This window comes from Schistocerca serialis, chromosome 4 (assembly GCF_023864345.2).
Source record: "Schistocerca serialis cubense isolate TAMUIC-IGC-003099 chromosome 4, iqSchSeri2.2, whole genome shotgun sequence".
Lineage (NCBI taxonomy): Eukaryota > Metazoa > Arthropoda > Insecta > Orthoptera > Acrididae > Schistocerca > Schistocerca serialis.
In genome coordinates, this window is record NC_064641.1 from 755,236,831 (window position 1) to 755,254,008 (window position 17,178).

The window sequence follows — 17,178 nt, forward strand, 5'->3', positions numbered from 1 at the left end:
TTTAACAGGTAGCCGTTGCTATGCGTCAGGTGCTCCGTCCGTGTTTATACGGGTACCCTTTTTTTTTTCCACGTGCTTCGCCTGGTTTGAATTGATTGCTTATTTTTCTTTGATCCGATAAGTGCCGTTCTATTTGTTATAGGTGTTTATGTCACTCAAAGCTGAAAATGCATTAGTGTGCTGTGTCATGCATTGTTTGTCGCATTCTGATAATGAGTGTTTAAGGCCTGTCGCCGCTCGTGGCATGGCTTGCTTTTGTGCGCGCTACCGCCGCTCACAGGGTTTTTTTAAAAAAAAAAAAAAAAAAAAAAAAAAAAAAAAAAAAAAAAAAAAAAAAAAAAAAAAGGGAATTGTCTCATTAGCTAAACAATGGCAAGAGACTGCTATTTTTTGTTACTTACACTGGTGCTTTCTTTGATAATGATCAACAATAACCAAATAATAGACTGCGTATGATAGAAGATGTTGTGAACGAGAGTGTAGCGAAAATTTTTCTCCGTGTGAAAATCTTTGCGGACTCCTCTTTAGTACATTACATTCTGCACAAAAATTAGAGTCATCTTCGATTTAAAAATCTAGTCAATTGCCGTGCTACATTTCTGACTCTATCGCTATTAGGTATAAGAATAATATGAATATAAACATGACATGATATGTATATTCTTCCACGTTACTGCTGTCTCACTCTAGTTTCGTAGTTTATTAGGCAGACAGGATTTTAATGATATAGCAGCAAACACGAAAGAATACATGGCAAAATGTTTATATTCATATTATTCTTATCGTGAAGAGAATACTCCATGTGATTCACAATTCATAAAAGTACCTATTAACAACCATCTCTTCTCACAGGTAGGAAAAAATTCAGAACGCAGAGTTGGCCATATTGACAAACATCCCAAACAGTCTTGCCAGTCAGATTTTCGTAGTACATTGAAATGCTGCTACATTCGAAGATGAAAAATACGGAATTTGTATTTACTTCGTTGGATAATGTATGAAAATGCAGTGGTCGAAACTCGAGGCGGAGAAAAATGTTCGTCTACCACCTTTTTCTTTAAATTTATTTACTGATGCAGAGGTTTTGGCACCAGTATTTATCTTTGTGTCTGCAAAGCATGCCTGCGTAACGCTACACATATTCAAGACAGAAGTTAGTTGTGGCGGCACCTGCCAATATTTTTCAGAACTTCCGCTTACTTTGCACTCGATTCCAAGCCGCAGGCGGTTTTATGGATTACAAAAACCGGAAGAAAAGTGCGGCTTAGATTCGAGTAAATACGGTAATGAAGGTTGAGTCAGGAGGATTACAGGTGTGTAGGATATATTGCAGAGAGAGTTCTCAACTATGCAATTCAGAAGAGCTTGTGTTAATGGGAAGGATCCATATGGTACAGGCTGTGAAGCAGTCATTGAAATGAAGAATGTTGTGTTGGGTGGCATATTCAGCAACAGGGTGGTCCAGATGTTTCTTGTCTACAGTTTATTGGTGGCAATTCATGTGGACAGAAAGTTGTTGATTGTCAAACCCACGTAGAATGCAGCAGTGTGGTTTTGACGTAGCTTGTAGATCACATGACTGGTTTCACAGGTAGCCCTGCCTTTCATGGGCTAGGTGATGTCTGTGATCGGACTGGAATATGTGGTGGTGGGAGGATGCATAGGACAGGCCTTGCATCTAGATCTATGACAGGTGTATGAGCCAAGAGTTAAGGGGTTTGGAGCAGAGGTTGTGTAGGGAGGGATGAGTATGTTGTATAGATGCAGTGGACGGCAGAATGCCACTGTGGGAGGGGTGGGAAGGATAATGGGTAGGACATATCTGATTTTAAGGCACTAAGAGAGGTACTCGAAACAATTCCTGGATGGTACTGAGTTAGAAGGGGAATGCTTCTCTGTGGTGGGTCAGTAAAGCCTCAGTGAGACCCTCAATTTATTTTGAGAGCAACTGCTCATCATTGCAGATGTGAGGCCATGGCTGGCTAGGTTTTATGGAAGAGCCTTTAGGTATGGAATGGGTGGCAGCTATTGAAGTGGAGGCAATGCTGGTGGTTAGTAGGTTTGATATGGACAGAGGTACTGATGTAGTCATGTTTGAGGTGGAGGTCAACATCTAGGAAGGTGGTGTGTTGGGTTGAGTAGGACCAGGTGAAGCGAATGGGGGAGGTGTTCAGGTTCTGGAGGAATGTGGATAGGGTGTTCTCACCCTTGACCCAGATCCCAATGATGTCATCAGTGATTCTAAACCAGGTGAAGTGTTTAGGATTTTGGGTTTTTAGGAAGGATTCCTCTAGATGGTCCATGAATAGTTCAGCATAGGATAGTGCCATGTGATTGCCCATAGCTGAAACCCAGATTTGTTTGTAGGTAATACCTTCAAAGGAGAAGTAATTGTGGGTGAGAATATAGTTGGTCGTAGGGACTAGGAAGGAGTTGGTTTCGAATCCATCGGCCGTTGGGAAAGATAGTGTTCAATAGCAGAAAGGCTATGGGTGTTAGGGATGTTGGTGTAAAGGGAAGTGGCATCAATAGTGAAAACTGGGGCATCATGTGCTAATGGACCGGGAACTGGGGGGAGTCGGTGGAGGAAGTGGTTGGTATTTTTTCTATAGAAGGGTACGTGCCAGGTAATAGACTGAAGGTGTTGGTCTATGAGAGCAGATATTCTCTCAGTGGGGGCTCAGTAATGCCACAATGGGGTGTCCTGGGTGGTTGGGTTTATGGACTTTAGGAAGCATGTGGATGGTAGGAGTACGGGGAGTGGTAGGGGTGAGGAGAGAGATGGTCTGCGGGGGAGAGGTTCTGGGTTTGGTCTATGGATTTGAGGAGAGAATGGAGATGCTGCTGAATTTCTGGAATGGAGTCACTGTGACAAGGTTTGTAGGTGGAAGTTTCTGACAGCTGATGGAGTGCTTCTGTCAGGTAATCCTTGCAGTTCAAAACAACAGTGGTGGAGCCTTTGTCTGCAGCTAGGATTACAAGTTCGGGATCAGTTTTTAGGTGATGGACTGTGGTTCTTTCTGTGGATGTAAGGTTAATTTGCATGATGAGGGATTTGGGGAATGATGGGGAGGCAAGGTTTTAGGTTGAGAAATTCTGGAAAGATAACAGGGGGTGATTTGAGGCCAGTGGGTGTGGATCACGGTTGGATGGTGGAGTGAACTGAGTCAGGTAGGGTTCAACATAGGTCTTTGATTGAGTGTGATTGGTAGGGTTGGTGGTGAAAAACCGTTTTCACTGTAGGGATCGGGAGGAAGAGACAAGGTCTTTAACAAGTCCTACATGACTGAATTTGGCAGTGGGGCAAAAGCTGAGGCCTTTGGAGAAAAGGTTTATGACTGTGTTTTGGATCTGTTCAGGTTCTGGATTCTGTGTGGTGGTGAGAGGGAGTTTTGGAGGGTGGCGTAAATGTAGTAGGTCTGTGAGACAGAGTTGGTCAGCTATGAGGAGATGTGGCACAGGTTTGGACGTTGTTTTACAGTTGTTGGACAATTGTACTCCAAGGTGGGAGTAGGAAAAGAGCAGGGTAGAGAGTTTTTTAAGGTGGCATGCATGTTGCTCTAGTTCCTGATGGACAAGATTTTCAATGTGTTTTATATGTTCCACGAATTTGGAACTGCATAGCAGGAGAATTTTACGGATGGAGAGAAGGTACTGCAAGGATGTTTGGGCTTCATTGATATGGTTTTGCAGGACTATGTTGTGAGGGATTGGCAGAATCTGAACAGATGGAGGTCATTGTGGAAGGAAGAATGGTAGCCAGAGATGAGTAATTTGATGATAAGACCATTTGGGGGGATTCCATGAGTGAAGCAACAATGCCGGAACAATATGTAGCACTGGATTCTGGCGAGGGAAAAGGAAAATTTTTCTGTATTGACAAAGATGGAAGGAACAAGTATTCACGGTGGTGGGAAAAAATGCAAAAAAATACATAAGTAATGTAGAATTACATCTGAAAAAATTCTCAGAAATAAACCCAAATATATGGAAAAATCATGAAAATGGCGAAACAGGCGAAATAGGGGGAAACTAGATGAAATCTGAGTGAGTACAATGATAGCGAAAGGCAAAAACCTACTAGAATTGGCATCTCACTATAATTGGTGTGAAGTCACAATGAGATCAAAGAAAAGATATAAATAAAAAATATCTTACTGTGGTTTGCAGGTCAGAGGGTGGATAAGAGTGATGAATAGGGACAGGAGATCTGATTGGATAAGATGAAATTAGTAGGTGCGAACTGGGATAGAACGGAGAAGAAGAGGGTGAGGTGTGGAGGGGTTGGTAGGATGAGATACAAGATCCTGTGGCACTGGAAAGGTGCAGGAAATAACACGCACAAATTCAGGAGAGTGATCATTTTGAAGGTATAGGATTAATGATATAGGTGGGAGTAAAGTGGGACATCAGATGCTGCATCAACAGTCAGCATGGTCATGTAGCTGTCTGTTGTGTGCATCCGAGATGGTTGACACAGTGTGGCTCCAACTACCACCCTTTCTTCCACAATGACCACACCATCTGTCAAGATTCCACCAATCCTCAGTCCTCACCAACATAATCCTGCAAACTAATATCAATCAAGCCCAAACCTCCTTGCAATACCTTCTCTCCATCTGTAAAATTCTGCTGCTGTGCAGTCTCAAATTCCTGGAACTCATAAAACACATTGAAACTCTTGCCCTCCAGGAACTAGAGCAACATGCATGCCACCTCAATAAACTCTCCACCCTGCTCACTTCCTACTCCCGCCTTGGAGTACAATTGTCCAACAACTGTAAAACAACCTCCAAACCTGTGCCACATCTCCTCATAGCTGACAAACTCTGTCTCACAGACCTACTACATTTACCCTACCTTCCAAAACTCTCTCCCACCTCCAGACAGAATCCAGAACCTGAACAGACCCAAAACACAGTCATAAACCTTTTCTCCAAAAGGCTTAGCCCCCACAGAAATATCAGTCCTTTCCAAAGGCCTCACCTTTTGCCCCATTGCCAAATTCAGTCATGCAGGACTTTTTCACCACCAACCCTACCAATCACACTCAATCAAAGACCTATGTTGAACCCTGCCTGGATCAGTTGACTCCTCTATCCAACTTTGATCCACACCCACAGACCTCAAATCACCCCCTCTTAATTTTCCAGAATTTCTCAATCTCAAACCTTGCCTCAAAATCATTCCCCAAATCCCTCAACATGCAAACTAACCTTACAGCTGCAGAAAGAACCACAGTCTGCCATCTAAAAATTGATCCCGACCTCGTAATCCTACCTGCTGACAAAGGCTCCATCACTGTTGTTTTGAACTGCAACGATTACCTGACAGAAGGACTCCGCCAGCTGTCGGATATGTCCACCTACAAACCTTACCACAATGACTCCATTCCAGAAATCCAGCAGCATCTCCATTCTCTCCTCAAATCTGTAGACCAAACCCAGAACCTCTCCCCCGCAGTCCATCTCTCTCCTCACCCCTACCACTCCCCGCACTCCTACCATCCACATGCTTCGTAAAGTCCATAAACCTAACCACCCATGACACCCCATTGTGGCCAGTTACTGTGCCCCCACTGAGAGAATATCTGCTCTTGGAGACCAAGACTTTCAGCTTATTACCAGAACATACCCTTCTACATAAAAGATACCACTCATTTCCTCCACCAACTCTCCACAATTCCTGTTCCTTTGCCTCACAGTGCCCTCCTTTTCACTATTGATGCCACCTCCCTTTACACTAACACCCATGGCCTTTATGCTATTGAACACTAGCTTTACCAGTGCCTGACAGGTTCCAAACCAACAACCTCCTTCCCAGTCACCATGGCCAACTATATCCTCACCCACAATTACTCCTCCTTTGAAGGTTTTACCTACAAACAAACCCGGGTTTCAGCGATGGGCAATCACATGGCACCATCCTACACCAACCTATTCATGTGCCAACTAGAGGAATCCTTCCTAAACACCCAAAATCCTAAACACCTCACCTGGGTCAGAATCACTGATGACATCACTGGGATCTGGGTTGAGGGTGAGAACACCCTATCCACATTCCTGCAGAACCTGAACACCTTCTCCCTCATTCGCTTCACCTGGCCCTACTCAACCCAAAAGCCACAGTTCTTGATGTTGACTTCCACTTCAAACATGGCTACATAAGTACCTCTGTCCACATTAGAGCTACTAACCACCAACAATACCTCCACTTCGACAGCTGCCACCCATTCCATACCAAAAGCCTCTTCCAACCTAGCCAGCCATGGCTGTCACATCTGCAGTGATGAGCAGTTGCTCTCAAAATAAACTGAGGGTGTCTCTGAGGCCTTTAGTAACCATAATTATCCTCCCAAACTTATAGAAAATCAAATTTCCCATGCCTTATCTTTTCAATCACTCACCGTCCAGCCGCAGAGGAGCATTCCCTTTATAACTCAGTACCATCCAGGACTGGAGCAAATGAATTACATTCAGCACTAGGGTTTCAACTGCCTCTCATCATGCCGTGAAATCAGAAATGTCCTGCCCACTATCCTTCCCACCCCTCCCATAGTTGTATTCTGCCATCCACCATATCTATACAATATACTCATCCATCCCTACACAACCTCTGCCCCCAACCCCCTTACCTCTCGGCTCATATTCCTGCAATAAACCTAGAGGCAAGACCTGTCCTATACATCCTCCCACCACCACATACTCCAGTCCAGTCACAAACATCACCTACCTCATCAGAGGCAGGGCTACCTGTGAAACCAGACAAGTGATTTTCAAGCTAAGCTGTAACCACTCTGCTGCATTCTATGTGACCAAGACAACTGGCAACTGTCTGCCATGAATGGCTACCGACAAACTGTAGACAAGAAACAATTGGACCACTGTGTTGCTGAGCATGCCACCCGACGCAACATTCCTCATTTCAATGACTACTTCTCAGCCTTTGCCATATGGATCCTTCCCACTGACACCAGCTTTTCTGAATTATACAGGTGGGAACTCTCTCTGTAATATATCCTACACTCCTGTAATCCCATTGGTTCAACCTTCATTAGTCATTAGCCTCACCCATCTAACCCCTTCCCTGTTCTCATTCCAGCACTACACAGCCCTCTATTCCACCAATGCACCCAATCTTTTTACATCTCCCCTTTTCTGCTAACCCCTCCTCCATGCCCACCTTCCTCCACTGCCCTCCTTCTAATTTCCCTACTGCACCTAGCTATCCTACCATCTCTTCACATTGCCCTGTAGACTCCCCAGCATCACTGCACTGTCTGCCACCCCTACCCTGCTATCCCTCCCCATCCCAGCCGTCTCGTTACCCCCACTTAGTTGCCTCGTGCATCATGCACTGCTGCTTGTATTCTGGCTTCAGTTGCCAGAGACTGTGTGTGTGTGTGTGTGTGTGTGTGTGTGTGTGTGTGTGTGTGTGTGTGTGTGTGAGAGAGAGAGAGAGAGAGAGAGAGAGAGAGAGAGAGAGAGAGAGAGACAGAGAGAGAGTTGTTTGTGTGTGTGGGGGGGGGGGGGGGGTCTAGTTTTGATAAAGGTCTTGTTGACTGAAAGCTTATTTTGTGACAGTCTTTTTGTTGTGCCTATCTGTACTCAGCATTTGTGCCGTGTGATGGCTAGCAACTATCCTTTTCATAATAATGTTACAACTCATTAGTTTAGTGTCATAGGCATAGGCATAATTCATTGTCAGTATCACTAAAATTTTGTGTTTAGAAACATCTCCATAAATAGGTATTTTTTATGATATTGTCTTTCAGCAATACCTAGAATGCAAAACACTTTCCTCGGTTCACAGAGTAACATAATTAGCTTGATATTAATTATGCCCCATATACACCATATTCGTTTCTGCACACTTGCTTGCACTGAAGAAGATTCTGCCAGTAATGGTGAAGGTGTGCATTCCATATTTGACAGTTATAATAACAATAATAATAATAAAATTTCTATTTTTTTATAGATTAAAACACATAAAGTTGCCTGAGGTAGATGACAATCACATGTGGGTATTGCAATGAGAAACCCAGTCTATCTGATTTAGTTATCAAAGCCTTTTTCGAGACTTACTGTTTGGGCATTTTCAGCACTGAATTCATTGTAACTAAATTAGTATACTCAAATGTCCTTACTTGTTCCTGAAAAAGTTCTTAAGAGATGTTTCTTCAGATTTCTTCATTTTAATGTTATCATCAGTTTTTACGCTGCTGTTACAGTCTTGAGCAAGCTAAAACAAGAAGACAGATTGTTTGAAGTTTACGTAGATGACCCTGATTAAATAACTGCCTACTCAAACACGATATTATTGCACTTGGCCATTACAAAAAAACATGCGAAGACATTGTGTTAAACAAATACAGCGGTAACTGTTAATGCTTGCAGGTCAGTTGTGCATATACTATCAATGCCAATTACACGCTGCCTCATGATAAGGAGATCAAAATGCCATCCTCCCAATTGCAATAATATCATGGTTGACTAATGCTTCAAATTAAAAATAAAAATTTTGATTTACTTGACAAAGTATGAATGATCATGTAGACTAAAATACATTATTGTCCTCAAACTGAAGTGACAGTAAGAGTCACAAATAAGGTATGTAAGTTGTAATAGTAAAGAAATACAGATAATCAATCACAGAATTCAGATAATTAGAAAACTGTACAATTATTTGCTTTAATTAACTTACTGACTGCAATGCTTCACATGCATTGCACCATTTTTCATACTCTTCATTTGGTGCTTGCATATATTTTAACACTGCTTCGGCAAGTAGATTGAAACGAGTTGCTCTTTGCATGGGCAACATTAAAAATGAATATAAAGGAAATTTTTCACATTTCTCATCATCCTCAATTTTTTTCAGCGCTGTAGCAAATCTCTTGTTTTTCATCCTTAAACAATAAAGAATCTCTTGTAAAGAAAATTAATTTGGATTTAAAACATAGGTAAATCTATTAATTTATGACTACCTATTTATTCTGAATTTTATCTAGTGTTTGGTTAACAATTGTATCTGGACTTCCTGTACTTACAGTTGCCGTAAGCGTTTTTCAATGATCTGCAGATTCTCACAGTACTTCACGTATACTCCAAAATATTGATTTGCATGATGTATTATTGTATCTGCCATTTTTGTGAGCTGGAGATCTCTTTCCCAAACAGTTACCAAGTCCTTTAGGAAGTTTTGGGAACAGTTTTTTACTGAAAAAAAAATACATTTAATTGCTTGAATTTTGAAACTATGAAAAAGAAAGAAAAATCCAAACAGAAACTGAATTTAAGCCTGACCTACGTATTTTTCAGTGATATTTTACAGTGTGATAACATTTTTAGATTGGTCATGTCACGTGCAATAAGATATTAAGTTTGACAATGACAAGTTAGGCAAATCAGTGCTTATTACTCACATCATCAGTTCTGGATTGTTTGTTGCCTGTTGATTACACATTTCAATGTTCTTAACAATGATGTCTGAGTACAAGTGAGAGTGCTATTACATATCTGTATGGTCAAGGGTGTTGTCATTCTTTTTATTGTTATATATATCTGTTAGAGGTAATAATACTTACAGTACTTTTGTTGTCAGTGTTCGAGCCGGGTGACCTATCATTGGGCTGTGAAGGGATTACCACCAGTGTTAGGCTTACTGTAAAGCAATACACACACGTGTTCACCTAATAGCACCCAAGGCAATGCTTCCGTCCAGCAACTGTCATGACACACAACGGTGATTTTAAATGTACAGTGCCACTGTTCCATGAGGCCATTGCTTTGTGGATGGTAGGCTGTTGTGTGGTAACGTCATACACCACAGAGGTTGCATAGTTCATTAAATATGACTGCTTCAAACTGTTGTCCTTAGTCAGTTGTTACAGAGATCAGGCAGCAGAAACATCATATCCATGTGTCGACAAATGCTCTTGCTGTTATCTCTGCTATAATATCCAGAGGAGAATGGCTTCCATCCAGCACATCATGCAGCCGAGGACAGAGAATATATAACGATAGCTCTCAGACTCAGAAGAGACCCTACCATGTCAAGCTGGACATGCTGAAATTGACCTTTTGGAATCTCAAAATAAGCGAATGTTGGCTGTGTGTGATGACACATTGTTGCTGTGCTGACAAGCTGTTCACATACATGTCCAGCCTTGGCAATCCTTTTCGACATTGGGTCATACAAACAGGTTCATGAAAAGTCATGTTGACAGGCATATGTCAAGGAGCAAAGGATTGTGGAGTTGGTCGATTTTGTGAAACATAAGACAGTACTTGCTTGATAGATCCAGGGATGGAACAAAGTTCTCTATGTAAATTCACTGTAGAATCTTGAGGTAGGTCCATAATTTGTTGGTCTTGCAACTGAAACTCTGTTAATTTATTGCAGCTAACACAGGTGTAGAAGACTTCTATTCTTGACAGATATTCAGTGATGATGATGTACACTCCTTGGGGATTTCTGACATCAGATGCAAATTGCACTATATTGATGAGGTGACAGAACTGAGGGTAGGAACCTTTCGAAGGGTTGCATATCAAGGCCACTAAAGATCGGTGGTCTGTCCTCTACATCATATTTAAACTGATGAGCCACTTCCTATGCCACCAATATTCACAATCATAGGTGTACCACTTGCACCGAGAATCTATCAGTTTACAAGGGGCAAAAGAGACCCATCCCAATGGCATAGTTGCTTATGTCTAATATAATCCTTAATTGGTCATTATGTGGTGGGTGCACTAAACTCAAGGCATGTTGGCGAGGGTCTTTAATTTTGTCAAAGTCGTACTTCATATATGGAGTCCACTCGACCATGCACTTACCACTCAAGTTCTTGTCAGCTAGAACTTTTGTGAGCAATGCCCGTATGGCAGCAACATTAAGGAGGTGTCAATGATGCAAGTTAATTGTGCCAATAAAGTGGCATACTTCATGGTAAGCTTGTGGTTGAAGTAGTTGCTTAATGGACACTGTTCATTGTGGAATAGGATGGATACTAGCAGCATTGTCCAGGTAGCCAAGGAAGACTACTTCAGTTTGATGAAGTTGACTCTTGCATTGTTAATGATGACACCGTTGTCAGTAAGTGCACTGAGAATTTGTTTGAGATGCAGTTCATGCTCATCTTGTGAAGGGGAGAAAATTAGAATGTCACCCAAATACACATAGCAAAAATGGAGCTTAAACAGGATACTATCAATAAATTGTTGCCAGGTCTGGGCCATGTTTTTGAGGCCACAAGGCATGTACAGGGATTCATATAAACCAAAGGGCACGATGATGCCAGTTTTTTTAATGTCCTATCTGCAAGTGTACCTTATTGCAGTGTAAAACACTGAAAACCAAGGTGTCCTTGTTGTAGTGGGTGAAATCTTTAACACTGGGGATCAGGTAGCTATTAATGATGGTGCAAGCAGTTGAGACCTGCAGCCTTCACATAGCCTAACTGTGCCACTAATCTGATAGGTGAAGCTCATGAACTACCAGAAGGTTGCATGATTCTGGCTTGTAGTAGTTCAGCAGCTGTTTTGGCCATGTGGAGCTTGTCTGGTGGTAACTGCCATGGTCTGCAGTGGACAGGAGAGTGTGGGGTGGTGGTAACCTTGTGGACAATCCTGTTGCACATAGCATTTTGTATAAATTGTAATCATGGCTGTGTGGTGAGCAAGGTAAAAACCTGAGTCAACATGGAAGGCATATTAACAGGATACATGTTACTAACATTAGTTGTATGTGGAGGCAGCATTGTCATGTGTGGTGTGGTGGTAGGTGTCCCTGCTGTATGGCATTTCCATGAGAAGCTGCAGTGGAGTTGGTGGGAACAGACAGATGAGAATTTGCATCAGAAGCCAGATGGTGTCGTGTGGTAGTGATCTCATCTGACAACATACAACTGGTTCATCATGATTCATTTTCATACTGTAGGCATGACCTTGTGTCAAAGTAACATTGTTGGATTATTGATGTTGGGCCAGTGATGTGATGCAGCTTGCAGTGTCATTGACATTCATCACTCATACCAATGTACTGCATGCCTTTCCATAGAAAAGTAACAGAAGCCTGCCCTGACAACAAGGGCATGCAACTGACAACACCAGGAGTGGAGTGACCCACTGTCTTAGGTTGCAATGTGCTGTGTGCTAAATTCAATAATGGCCAGAAGTCCAGGGGGCGAGATACTAATGTCCAAACCCATGTAAAGAAAATATTGTCTATGTATATGGTCAATGACATAGGCTTCCACTCTGCAGGAGGTCCAGCATATGACATTTCATTGATATGTTGCAAGGTGAGGTGATTTTATTTACATCTGTGATCCTGTTTGCATGTAGCAGATCATGCAATACTTTTTGGTAATAACATTGTGGTTGGCAATTGTGTGCCATGTCACCAAACTGCTTGTGGAACCAGAAGAGTTGTCGCTGTACAGGAATGTCACCATGCAAGGTACGATTGCTAGTTGCACGAATGTCTGTTGTGGTTGGCTGAAAGTCACCGTTCCCTGTAGTGAAGTTGACATAATGCTCAGTGCTAGTCAGATGTGGTCAGTCTGGTTCAGCTATGTCTTGATGGTTGGTACGGCATACCTGCTGTGAGCTGTGGTCAGAGGCATTGTTATCTGTGTTGTTCATACAGTGTTACTGTTGCAAAACAGTAAAATATAATATCAACATCCTTTACAGCGATCCTCATTCTTGTGAAATCATCACAAAATGTACTTGAGGTGAGAGCTTGATGATCCAGAGACTCCAAATTGTGTGATCATGGATGAGGTTAATATCCACCAGTGTATGCACTCAGTGTCAAAGTTGTGAAGTAATCCTGTTCCTCAGGTGTTCTCATAGGTGACTTGTTTTAACTGCTGTTCTGGTTTTCTGTGAAGTGTTGGAGTAGTGCAGCCATTGTGGTGTTGTATTTATTGCTATCCAGGAGAGCCATAATAATATTACTGATTATATCAGCATGTTCACCGAAATGGCTGAGCAAAATGACGGACTGTACTTTGTCGTCTGAGAGGCCATGGGTGGGCAGCATGCACTCAGCATCAGAAACCACATTGCAAGTTGGTCTGTGTAAAATGGAGGCAGCTGAAGTTGTGAACAAAAATGAGTGGTAAAGTTGTTGGTGCACGGTGCACTAATTACCGTAGCAATGTCAAGAGACACAACAGAAGAGTTCACAGTGTACATATACAGTGCAGGTGTAAGTTTGGTAGGATTGTCTGGAAACAGCCCAACTGGTTGGACCACATGATCTGGTGCAAATGGGTCGAATGAGGTTGGACATGACACAGTAGGGATTTAATCATTGGCAAACATTCAAGAATTTTCAAGTCCAAGAGACTAGTGCACAATACTGGAATGATATGCATGGAAAGTGAAGTCTGGAATGAAACCACTCAATATATTGTCTGTAGGGATACACTGTTCGATACTATACGTAGCATTGTTGGCACTTGTGACACCGCACTGAGGGTGATTGTTTTCCTGCTTGAACAGCATTGGTTGCTGAGTATTTCTCTGTGAACCATTAAATACCCTCTGTATGAAAATCACTGTCTTGTCATAGTAATTTCACTGCTCAAATGTTACAAAATGGCTCTATTTTCAATGCACAGTACCCAAAATGGGAATGTAGAAGCATTCCAATGAGTCATATGCAGTTGTTGCAGTTCAACAATGTGGATTTTACCCCAGGATGGGATAAATGTAACTTGTAGCAATGACACAGTTACATATAACATGCACTTTATTTCATAACCGACACAGGACAAATACACATCTAAGTTCACAGCAGGAATAAACCACACTGAATCATAGGTTTTCAGATATTTCACACCAGGTCACTGTCAGTAGCCAGACAGTTTGTTCTCTGCAGCAGCCACTGTCATTGGTGGAGTCCTCCCATTTACATATTATATCTTTTCATCTGTTTTCAAACCAAAAGAAGACATACAGCACTATAACCTGATAATATGTACAGACGAACCAAAAAATTAAAAATTCATCACTCTTGCTAACATATTTTCTTGCTTTTCAATTACATTTGACAATTTCAAATGCACTCAATGGTTGCTCTCTGTGATCAACACCCCTAGAATGTCTTTTGATTCATGGACATTTACAGTATGTGATCAAAAGTACCCATACATCCCCAAAAACATACGTTTTTGATATTAGGTGCATTGTGCTGCCACCTACTGCCAGGAACTCCGTATCAGCAACTTCAGTAGTCATTAGACATCGTGAGAAAGCAAATGGGGCACTCTGTGGAACTGACAGACTTCAAACATGGTCAGATGATTGGGTGTTACTTGTGTCTTATGTCTGTATGTCAGATTTCTACACTCCAAAACATCCCTACGTCCACTATTTCTGATGTGATAGTGAAGTGGGAACATGAAGGGACATGTACAGCACAAAAGTGTACAGGACAACCTCGACTGTTGACTGACAGAGACCGCCGACAGTTGAATAGGGTCGTAATGTGTAAAAACCATCACAAAGGAAGTCCAAACTGCATCAGGATCCGCTGGAAGTACTATGACAATTAGGTGGGAAGTGAGATTTCATGGTCGAGAGGCTGCTCATAAGTTACACATCATGCCAGTAAATGGAAAATGACACCTTGCTTGGTGAAAGGAGTGTAAACATTGGATGATTGAACAGTGGAAAAATGTTACGTGTAGTGACAAATCATGATAAATGATGTGGCGATCCGAAGGCAGGGTGTGGATATGGCAAATGCCCGGTGAACACGTTCTGCCAGCGTGTGTAGTGCCAACAGTGAAATTCGGAGGCAGTGGTGTTATGGTGTTGTATTTTTCGTGGAGGAAACTTGCACCTCTTGTTGTTTTGCATGGCACTATCACAACACAGGCCTATATTGATGTTTTAAGCACCTTCTTGCTTCCCACTGTTGAAGAACAATTCGGGGATGGCGATTGCATCTTTCAACATGATTGAGCACCTGTTCATAGTGCACAGCCTGTGGCAGAGTGGTTACACGACAATAACATCCCTGTAAGGGACTGGCCTGCACAGAGTCTGACCTGAATCCTAATAGAACTCTTTTGAGATGTTTTGGGATGCCGACTTTGTACCAGGCCTCACCAACCGACATCGATACCTCTCCTCAGTGCAGCACTCCAAGAAGAATGGGCTGCCATTCCCCAAGAAAGCTTCCAGCATGTGATGGAACATATGCCTGCAAGAGTGGATTTCCAGCATTACCGATGGAGAGCGCCACGAACTTGTAAGTCATTTTCAGCCAGGTGTCCGGATACTTTTGATCAAGAGCCTGAGTAAATTGCCTTCGGCTGCTTACTGGAAATAGTAGAATAATTCTCAATGCAATAAACGAATTAAAAATATTATGTCAACTTATTTTCTTTCATGTAGGATAAGATTCTCAACGGATTTAACAGTCTGTAATTCAATTACTAAAATCTTTCTACATTTTCAGCTCATTAGAGAGGTCAAGGTAGGAAGTGTCCATAAAAATTTCCTTCTTTTCTCAGTTAAACTGGAAAGATCTAAATTCAAATGATTTTTTAAAAATATTCCCATATTTGGGGATTTAGATAGAAATTGAAATACACTGCTTAGCAAAAAAAAGTGAAGTGCCCAGAAGACATTGTCAAATGTGGGTATGTAAGTTATTTAGAGCCATTAGACAGATTAGACAGCTAGAACATCTGCCAGAATACAGTAATATTGTTCATGTTTAGTGTTGTTACCAGACTTGTTATAGCACGTAAGGATGATGATAGCACCAGATGTTGAATGATTACCATGAAGGACATGATGAAGCCATACACTTCTGTGAAACAGCAGAATCAACATATAACACAATTTGAAAGAGGCATCATTGAAAATCTTCATTTAGCTAGCTGGTCAAATCATGCAGTATCTTGATTTGTGGGCTATTCAGATGTGACAGAGGCTGAATGTTGAACAGCATGAGAGTGTGATGACAGGCATACTCATGGTCAAGATTCTTCTCAACCCTATCTGACCACCACATGCTTGGATCACCATATTGTTTATCCAGCAAATCGTAACCCCTTCACATCTGTGCTTAACATCCAAGAACAAGTAATGGACTCAATGCAACAGTCTGTGTCACCCCGCACAATTGTTTGGAGGCTAACAGCAGCCTGACTAGGGAAATTACTGTCATACGTGTAGGCTTCTGTTAACATTACAACACAAATGCCTGTTTTCGGGGTAGTGCCATGACCGGGAAGCATAGACTGCTGGTGAATGAAGTCTCACCGTGAATCAAGGTTCTGCACTACCCTGGATCTTCCATTGTTTTAGAGAGGCACAGCAGTGTTCCTTCTGAAGCCATGTTGTGTGGAGCAGTCAGCTATGTCTCAGGTCACAACTGGTAGTGATGAAGTCTGACAGCACAACAGTGTGTCACGGACATCCTGAATCTTCATGTGTTACATCTCATGCAACAGTATTCAGGTACAATTCTTTTTCAAAAGGGCAGTGCTCATTCAGACATGAAACAAGTCTACAATTTTAATGATGTTGAGCTACTCCTGTAGTCAGCAACACCTCAGATCTACCCCTGATAGAATATGTTCAACATCATACAGACAAGTGTGCTCATATTGCCAAGTTCCTTGTAAATTTGACTTGATTCTGTCATCAATGACATAACATCACATACTCCTTCAACCTGCAAAGTTTCATTTCATTTTCCCATCCCTTTCTGGGTGCTTGACATTTTTTGTCAGGCAGTGCACAATATAACAGTCCAAACCATTTTTCTGAATAGAATTTAATGATATATCAACAGTTGTTATATACAACTCATTCTGAATAAGATTTCTTAATCATTATAGTGTACATAAATCCTATTTTGAGTTGCACCAGTGGATACTGAACATGATTGTAAAATGAGCTCACTCAAAATGTTTGAATATACATTTATAGTGCACTGTGGGCACTAATATTTAACTTTGAGTGCCAATTTTTAAGAGAATATTATTTCATACAAAATGAGTTTTTGATGGAATATCATTTAATATAATGACAGAACAAATGCACAAAATAAAATTTACTATATGACCTCCAAAACACTGAGCCAAATTATATGTTAAGTTTTTGAACTGTCATATATTAAACCACTTAAATCATAAACCTT

General features: G+C 41.6%; 1 protein-coding gene across 1 annotated transcript in view; it reads right to left on the bottom strand.

The window, feature by feature from the left end:
- Positions 1 to 17,178, bottom strand: part of LOC126473298 (uncharacterized) — a 220,765-nt gene that overhangs the window by 7,833 nt on the left and 195,754 nt on the right. Inside the window, exons 10-12 of the mRNA XM_050100268.1 lie at positions 9,050 to 9,218; positions 8,704 to 8,908; positions 8,147 to 8,241 (exon numbers count right to left, since the gene is read on the bottom strand). Coding sequence (XP_049956225.1) covers positions 8,147 to 8,241; positions 8,704 to 8,908; positions 9,050 to 9,218 — 469 coding nt within the window. The remainder of the gene's footprint in view (positions 1 to 8,146; positions 8,242 to 8,703; positions 8,909 to 9,049; positions 9,219 to 17,178) is intronic.